The sequence below is a fragment of the Vombatus ursinus genome, unplaced genomic scaffold, assembly GCF_900497805.2.
Source record: "Vombatus ursinus unplaced genomic scaffold, bare-nosed wombat genome assembly UNPS02015397.1, whole genome shotgun sequence".
Lineage (NCBI taxonomy): Eukaryota > Metazoa > Chordata > Mammalia > Diprotodontia > Vombatidae > Vombatus > Vombatus ursinus.
The window spans coordinates 645,715-655,463 of record NW_020955175.1 but is presented as its reverse complement, the minus strand read 5'-3'; the positions used below and the strand labels follow the sequence as shown (position 1 = coordinate 655,463).

General features: G+C 37.8%; 1 protein-coding gene across 1 annotated transcript; it reads right to left on the bottom strand.

The window, feature by feature from the left end:
* Window positions 1-6,427: 6,427 nt before the first annotated feature.
* Window positions 6,428-7,378, bottom strand: LOC114032069 (olfactory receptor 51H1-like). The gene has a single exon (XM_027847273.1). The coding sequence runs from the start codon at window positions 7,376-7,378 to the stop codon at window positions 6,428-6,430; it is 951 nt and encodes a 316-aa protein (XP_027703074.1).
* Between the last annotated feature and the right edge of the window lie 2,371 nt (window positions 7,379-9,749).

The window sequence follows — 9,749 nt, the reverse complement described above, 5'->3', positions numbered from 1 at the left end:
TCTAGATGGCCTTGATGACTCCCTAGATCCCAATCAAACAAAACGGGCCTTTATGTACAGAAATTTGTCCTTCTGGTGTATGTGGGAGGGGTGGAGGTGGGTAGAAAGACTCACATATATGCTGAATCATTAACAGAATCTCATGATTCAAAATAGTTTCATAGCATTTACTGATTTATGATAAAAGAATCTACTCCCACCATTTATCTTATGTTTTCTCATTAAACAAACATATATATACCAGCTGGAAAATACCCTTTCCCATGATGTGTGCATATTGCACAGGTTTATATTACCTCTATGTATTTACTCTATATCTATTAATTATGCTTTATGTTATATCTGCATATATGCCAACTTAATGAAATTTGACAAATATTCATTAAGTACTTCTAAAAGCAGTTAGTTGACACATTGGATAGAGTGCTGGAAGTTGAGTCAGGAAGATCTGAAGTCTAATCTGGACCCAGACATTTTGTTTATATTTAGGTAACCCTGTGCAAGTCACTTAACCTCTGATTGCCTCAGTTTTCTCACCTGTAAAATGGGGACAATAATAGCACCTACCTCCCAGGGCTATTTTGTATATCAAATAAGATAATATGTGTAAAGTGCTTTGCAGATCTTAAAACACTTTTGTTGTTCAGTTGTTTTAGTCATGTCTAACTCTCAGGACCCCAATTTTATCTTTTCTTTGCAGAAAAAAGTAACTCAAAGGAACAGTCTATTATTCTTAGCTCTTAAATTGACCCTAAGGAAACCTGGAGGCTGTCAATAAGAATCCTTACTAGAAAGGAAAGAAGAACTGCATAGTGACAGTAAAAGAAAGCATGTACTTGAAAAGGAACTCTAGCTGAGTAGCACAGGTAAGTTTGTGTAGGACCCAAACATCTCGTTGAAAACAGGAAAATCACCCAAGAGATAGATAGCCAGTCCATAATGTAGAACCAGCCAACCATTTAGATATTTTGAAAGGTCCCTGATTTCCTTAGAGCAGACACTCCCTCCACTACGCTGGTGACATCCATTTCATATTTTCTGTGGGATTCTCATCCAGGTCTACCTACACTAAAATTAACTAGAAACCAGACAGCCAAAGATCCAATGAATTCCTTGCAGTAGCCTCTAAAGCCAAGAAGCAAGTGGTGTTTAAATTTCATTGCAGAATAGCTCAGGTGTTGGGATTAGATTTGAGGGATGTGGGGAGGGGGTTCCTTGATTGAAAGGAAGAGCTTAAGAATGTCAGACACTATGATATACAAGACACATACTTTTCTTTACTGATCAAAACAGAGATATTTCTGTTTCCTAAGTTTCCCTCAAAACCATCAGGTGAGATGTACCAGTTCCCATTTTGATCAAAGCCTAGGTTGTTCTAACCCTTACATGGACAAATTAAATGCAGAGTAATGACCAGATGACCGCCAAGCAAGTGTTCTAAAGGGACTCAAGGATAATGTTGTTAGTGGTTGTCCTGTAGTTACTAAAGGCTAGGAGGCTTGCTAAGGAAACCCCAGTGCCTTACATAGGGGTCCAGAGGATTCCCAGGAACTACAAACCAAGGAGTTTCATTCTAAATCACACAGGTCACCCTGAGTCTTAGAGTAAAAGACTGGGATCAATAGTTTCTGATGCCACCTTTCCATATAATCAAGTACTACAGATTATTCCCCCAGAGACCTTGGGCTGAGCACAATGTCTCATCATTTCTAAGCCCTGATGTTGGATCTAGAGCTCTATGAGGCAACTACTACTGATGAAGAAACTGATGAACAGAGAGATTAAGTACTCTTCGTTGGTCACGCAAATAATTAATTTCAGAGATGGGTTTTAAACCAAACTCCTGTTACTCCAAAGCCAAGGCTCTTTCCATTGTACCATACTGCCCCACTTAGTTCAATTGAAACCTGAACTGGAATTTCATTCAGCCTCTAAAGTTGGAGATCTCCTCAAGGGTAACAAAATTATCTCAAAGCTTCGTTGTTGTTTAGTATTTTCAGTCATGTTCGACTCTTGAACTCTTTTGGGGATTTTCTTGGCAAAGATACTGAAATGGTTTGCCATTTCCTTCTGCAGCTCATTTTTCTAATGAGGAAACTGAGATAAAAAGGGTTAAATGATTTGCCTGGGGTCAGATAGCTAGCAAATGTCTGAGGCCAGATTTGCAATCAAGAACGTGGGTCTTCCTGACTCCAGGCCTGGCACTCTATCCACTTGGTCACCCAACAGCCCCATCTCAGTATTTAGCTTCTTCTTAATCACGGCCTTGGCCTTTCTAGTTAACCCACTTCCCCAGCGAGAATTCTTTGGCAGAATTCACTCTTGGAATGGGCTCATCCACAGGAAGGACATACAATTCTGTCCAAATAAGAGATGTTTGATTCTTAGGTAGTTTGTCCAATCAGGGTGATTTGCTAACTAACCTTCTGCTGTGGCTGAGAAAAACATGTTTCAGTTTCTGAGCCAAAAATGTAATATAGACTCCCTACTGAAACATGTTATATTAGGCAGGGAGAGGGATAAGGACTAGACCTATGATTTTATTGGTATAAGGAACTCCCACATGAGAAAAGTATCTCTATGAAAGTAATTTGGCACCTCTGCAACTTGCTATCCTAAAGAGTTGCCCTGAGCACTGAGGATGAGTGACTTGCCCAGGATTACACAAGCAATATATGTCAGAGGTGAGATTTGAACCCAGCTCTTCTAACATTTATAAACATCTCTCTACCCATTACACCACACTGCTAAAGATAAGGAAAGAGAGATTTTCACTCGTAGAAACAACAAACAAAGTTTATTTTATTATTTTTCCTCATATCTTATTGCATTATTTCTACTGAGAATGGTGGGAGTTAATAATTAATCAATCAAAATGCATTTACCAATTGCTCTCTTTCTGTCAAAGTCACTGTGTTAGTTACTAGGGGTACAAAGGAAAACAAAAGAAAACGTTCCTTGCCCTCAATGAACTTACATTCTGTGGGGGGAGGGGGCAACATGTGCACATATAAAAGTACATACTAAACAAATACAAGATGAGTAGTAGGGCTAGGCTCTAGGTATTAGGGGGATTTGTACAAGTTGGCCCCTGAACTGATTTTTGAAAGGAATAAGAATTTTTTTCAAGAGATAGAAGTGAGGAAGGAGTGCATTACAGATAATGTGTGTGTATGAGATAGAAAGAGAGAGAGAGAGAGAGAGAGAGAGATTATCCTCACCTCAAATGAATATGCTTGTTGGAGGAAGGCATGAAGGTAATGAATTTATATTTTCTTTTCACATGGGAGAACAAAGCAGCAGGAAGCCTATATCGAGACCTATGGCCAAGCTTTTCAAAATGAAACTCATTTACTCCAGACAGAGCACCTTCTCTACCTATTTCGGATTATCTCTACAATAGCAGCAAAGTAATAAGCAAGATCTGATGTATAGAAGAGTTAACTTTTTCAAAAACTTTATTTCATTACCAGTATGTAGTGAATGTCTACTATGGCCCCAGATTTATTTGAGTAACCGTGAAAGCTCTTTAAGTGTCCACTGAACAGTAGAATCTCAGAGCTGGAAAAGACCAAAGAACGTCTAGTCCAAAAAGCAACTGTGAAGGAGCCCCTCCCCCCTGCTTTCCCCTAACAGCCTAGTTAGGAAAAAAATGTTCCTAACATTAGATTAATTCAGGTCAAGGAGTTCAATGAGGAGTGTTTCTATGAATGGTACTATATGGTCAAAGAATGCTATAGAACTTCAAGGCATGAAAGCAATAATTTGATTCTATTTATCAAAATGAAGTTATTAAGGGCACACTATGTTTAGGAACTGTACAAGGTGCCGAGGATGCAAAGACAAAAATGAGAAATAGTCTCAAGCAGTTTACATTTCTCTAGGGGATGCAGTGTATACACATAAGAAAATATGAAGTCCAAGCAGGCTTGAAAAGTTGAGGAAGGTTTTATGGAGTAGCCTGTTTGGGGTTCACTTTTCTTTGTATCTAGCCCTTACTTTATCCTCAGACACTACAATTCCTCTTCCTTCATCCTTGAATCCCTCTCCCCCTTGGCCAGCTGTCATTTCCACCCTGCTAACCTTCAATACTGGGTAGCTCAAGCCATCTACTTACTTTGTTCCTACCCCAGAGTTTTAGAGATCTTAGAATGCTCTCAGGTTACATCAAAAGTCGCTTGAATACCTCAGCCACACATTTTCATTGCTACCTACATATTTCACCTTCATTTTTAGGACATATTTGGAGTCATCTCAAACTGACTCTGAAGGGCCAATTTTGAAATTTTCAGTGTGAGCACTTACACCTTGGAAATCAGGAAACCATAAAAACCACAATTCGATATATTGTTTTATTTATTGTTTAGGCTTAAGGAAATGATAGACAAAATTTTAATAATGCAGATTAAAGTTAAAAGTGTGTTGAGTTTTTTTTAGAGCAAAGGTTGTTAAACATTTACCAGCTCACCCCTGCCTATCTTTTTAGGGCATCAGAATCCTGGCAAATCCCTCATGTGTACCCTTAAACCTAAAAACCTATCTTTCCCTCTAACTTTCCCCTTTCTATTCTTGCAGTCAAGGAGGATTTGAACTTTGGAGTTATCTTTGACTCTTCTCTCTTTCTTAGCCACATACCCAATTAGTTAACAAATCCTGGACAATTTTTAACAAGACATTTTCCAGTCTCTACTTGAATACCTTCAATGAGTCATTCCACTTTAGGGCAACTGTAATAGGTAGGAAGTTTTACTTTATATGGAATCTGCAATCTCTTTTCTTGTTATTGTCACATTTTCATACTTTGCTCATAGTTCTGTCCTGTTGGGTGAAGTAGAACAATTCTATTCATTCTTGATCTTTGTAATTAATCAAATATCCTAGATGAGTAACATTTTCTAGCAATGCCTATCAGCATCTTCTCTGCAAAATATATACTTGGTGACCCCATGCCTAATGTAATTTATAACAACAAGTTTACAAGTCAGATCATTGGTCCATGGGAGTTGGAGCTGAAAGCTCAAAAACATTTTAGAGATCATCTAGTTAAATCTCTTTATTGTATAGACTGAGGAATATAAGGCCCAAATGATTTGCCCAAGTTTATATAAGATACAAGGAGTAATGCCAGGATTCAAACACAGGTTTGTTTGTTTTTTTTAACTTAAAACTAAGTAAGCATTCCCTTTATCAATGGTAATTCAAATGTGCATTTTATTAATGGATAAAGTAATATAGAAGTTATTCATGATGTTCATCTCCAACTTGATGTACACATATGTGTCTGCATGTACATTTTGTATATATACATATTTGTATATACCCATATATATTATACATCATACTCATACAGTGTGCATATACAAATACATATATAGATTCATATATACATATACTCACTATGCATGTGCATATGTACACATGTGTGTATGTATATGTAAATATATATATGTGCGTATGTGTGTATATGTATATATGCATGTATATCGCCCTCAATAGAAAAACCAGTGCATTGGAATATTTCAAAATGGTATATATACTTATACTAGATGTGGAGTTAGAATGTTTTAATGTAAATCCCAGCTCTTTCACTTACTAGAAGTATGACCTTTGACAAGTGACTTTACTTCTCTGTTTCTGGATTTGTTCATTTGCAAAATTAGAATAATAGTCCTTTTTCTGTCCACTTCACAGAGTCATTGGGGTTCTTCAAATATAGACTAGATTATCCATTTGGGGGATATTACTGACAGGATTAATGCTTTGGATTAGTTGACCTTAGTAACTAGATAACAATTCTTTCAACTGTAGGAATCTACAAATCTGTGGAAATCACATGAAACAATATATGTGGGAGATCTTTATAGTCATAAAGTGATACATAAATTCAATGACAACAGGATAAAATATAATGCTTCCTAAATTTTGATAGCAATCTATGTTCCCATTGTCCCTTAATAATTGAGACTCACAAGAGTATGGAACCTGTGGCCTCGATGCCACATGTGGCCCTTTGACTAAATCTAAACTTCACAGAACAAATCGTTTTATTAAGGGGATTCCACAGGTTCCACACACATGGCTCCAGACAATCCAGTGGCTTTATTACTATTTACTAGATTTACCTAGGGACCACTAGGTGGCACAGAGGGTAGCATACTCCCACTGGATTAAGAAGACGAATTAAAATCTGTGATGCTCAAGAATTCTTTTAACTTCTGTTTGTTTTATTTTCCTCAGAGGTAAAATAGATATCATAACACCATGAAGGGGTGCTATGAGAATCATCTGAGATAATATTTGGAAAGCACTTAGCACAATACCTGGCACATAGTAGGCATGATATAAACGATTATTGCCTTCCCTCCCTTCCCCCTTGCCCATCCTACTTGGTGATTATCACTCAATTCCTTCCCTGTTCAAGCATGCACTAAGCCTGGCCCTTTCTCCTAAAGAATACTTGGACTATTCTCTTACGGATCTGCTTAGTCTTTATACTGTAGATGATGGGGTTTAGTACAGGTGGGAGTAGCAGATACACATTGGCCATCAGTGTGTGCACAATGGGTGACAGGTGCTTTCCAAAACGATGGATCATGGTGACACCAATGAGGGGTACATAAAAAAGAAGCACAGCACAGATGTGAGAAAGGCAGGTATTGAAGGCCTTTAGGCGCTCAGCCCATGAGGCAATGCCCAGTACAGTCTTCAAGATGAGGATGTAAGAGAAAAGAATAATAAGGGCATCAAACCCCAGGGTACAAATGACAACAATAAGGCCATACAGGCTATTGACACGTGTGCTAGCACAGGCAAGTCGCATGGCATCCTGGTGGAGGCAGTAAGAATGGGAGAGGACATTAGAGTGACAGAAAGGCAGTCTCTTGATAAGAAAGGGCACAGGGAAGACCACACAGATGGCACGGGCAAGGACAGCTACTACAATCTTTCCAATGACCCGAGAGGTGAGGATGGAAGCATAACGTAATGGATCTCGAATGGCTACTAAGCGATCAAAGGCCATGGACACCAGCACTCCAGATTCTACCACTCCAAATCCATGTATAAAGAACATCTGAGTGATGCAGGCATCAAAAGAGATTTCAGGAGCATTGAACCAGAAAATGCTGAGCATAGAGGGCAGGGTGGACATGGAGAGACCCACATCAGTCAGTGCCAAGATGGAGAGGAAATAGTACATGGGCTCATGGAGGCTTCTATCCATCTTGATAATGGATAAGATGGTTCCATTGCCAAGAAGAGTGAGAGTGTAGAGGAGTCCCAGTGGGAATGCCATCCAGGAGTTCTTCTCTGGCATTCCTGGTATACCTGTCAGCAAAAAACTGTGATGATTCATATGAGAGGCATTCAAGTTAAGCATGGTATCACCAGTAGGGTGTTTCTCTGCTTGGGGGGAAGCTCCTGAAGTGAAAAAACAAAACAAAACATTCTTTTATGGGGTAGATAGAAATGTATGATTAAGTTAGGGCAGAAGAGGAATAGAAACAAGGGATTTTTCATCCTGATATTACCCTTTACTTCCTTGGGGATCTCAAATATGGTAATTCCCTTTATTGGTTTTGGTTTGTTTGTCTGGAAAAAAATGAGGATATAAATAGAAATGCAGTATCCTTTAGAATTAAGTAGTACCTAGAATCCAAATACAATGACTTAAGTCTAAAGGGCACCATTACTCCCTTGTTCATTTCTTCAGTTTACATGTTGTCAGAAAAGTGGCAAAAGCAAAAGAGAAAATTCCTAATAATTTAGAAATTTGTCATACTGATGTAATACACCCTGAAATCATCATTTCTCTTCAAATACACTCTCTACAAATATACACACAGTATGTCTATACTCATGAAAATTTCCTAAGCATATAAGCATGTAATTGTAAACAAACATTCTATGCATGTGTTTGTATATGATAATTTACTCAAATAATTATATATGTGTGTGTGTGTGTGTGTGTGTGTGTGTATATATATATATATACTAATTTCCAGACATTTGCATCTGTGAATATAAGTACATAGTTATTCATCTCTAAATGTCATTACTCATGTGTGGAAACTGGTCTGTTTTCGTATGAAAAGGTCATACTACAACTAGCTTTGTGGAAATAGAAAGAACCACTCAGAGCTATTAAGAACTATTTAAGGCTATATACTGACTGACTAACCTTGCTACCATGACAATTAGCTTCCTTTTTCTGGCCTCAACTTCCCTATTGATAAAATGGGGATAGTATTTTTTACTTTATTCCAGCATATCCTGTCTTCACTATCTGACCAAGAACTAGACATATGTCCTCCCACCTACCTCACACCTTGTTGATCACCAATGCAAGAAGGGAGGGAAAGACCCTTCTGAGTAACCTACAAGAGAGACTCTATTCAACATTTAAGTTTGACCTGGGCAGAACTTACCTGGATGAAGGAGAGCTCTCAAATAAGTCTCTGCCATCTATAACCAGCCTGACCTTAGTAATCTACCACATCAGCTTTGAACATAAGGCTGTATGAGGTACTGGATATCTGATCTTTTTACATACTGTATCTATCTCTTCTACAGTAACTGATAATCAAAATATATTGTCTTTGTTCCAAGTAATCAAGAGCAGGAAAACAATATACAGAATGATCACAACAATGTAAATAACTACCATAAAAGTTGAAAGTGTCTGTTTCAAAATTATAGAGAATAAGCCTAGAAGCTAAAGAAAGAATGTGAATGGATACTTCACTCATTTCCTTTGCAGACACAGGAGGTCCATAGCACTGTATACATTTTCATATTGGATGTCCTGATTCATTTTATTTATTGACTTTTCTAAATTTTTTTTGTCTTTAAAATATTCTTTGATATATGGCATAACATCTGGGAGGGAGATATATGAGGAAATTTAGACAAGTTAAAAACAAAACATATCAATAAAATTTATTTTATTGGTAAAATAATTATCTTCAATTCTTTGAAGGTCTTGGTAATCTAATACTATGTAGCTCTACTCAGAAACTGTTGCCATAGCCAAAATTCCTTTCCGTGAAAACCACTCTCTACTTCCTTAAAACCATTCATGTCATCCTCATCCTTCTAGTGCCCATGTTCCACTTCCGTCTACTTTTCTATTGTGTGCCCTTCAGGATACCTGTTCCATTACTAACAAGCTTCCTGTCATAGTAAACATATGCCCTCCAGTTATTTTGTACATGTTTTATATTCACGTATACATACATATGCCATTCTACCTCTCCATCATCCTAGAACTAAACTTCTTGAGGGTATGGTCTCTTTCATTTTGTCTTTATATTGATAGCACCTGGCACAGTGCTTGGTGCTTAGTAGTTGCTCCATAGGTTCTTGTTGAATTGAATTATTTGCCTCACACGATTGTGGTGAGAAAAAACCTTATAAACAGTCAATTGCCATAGGAATTGTAAACTATTATTACATCAATGCAGCCTCTCTGTGCTCTATTCCTATTACTGATACAGTGATGATAAAGTGTTGAATATGATCATGGCTTTTTATCCATAAGTTTTGGTTCTCACTGTAGAGTTGAGACACAGACTCAGATACATATGATGCACTGCAGTGTGGAAGCATGCATTCGAAGTTCAAAGTCCTGTGAGATAGCTAAATCACTTTTGGTTTTGGCAATCAAAGAAAAGTACATGGGGGGGTGACATTTGAACTGACCCTTGATGGAGGGATAAGATTGGAGCTGGTATAGATCAGAGGGGAACCTA

What these genes read in the sequence shown, in the direction of transcription:
- LOC114032069 (XM_027847273.1), bottom strand. Translation starts at nt 7,378, where the DNA reads ATGCTTAACTTGAATGCCTCTCATATGAATCATCACAGTTTTTTGCTG.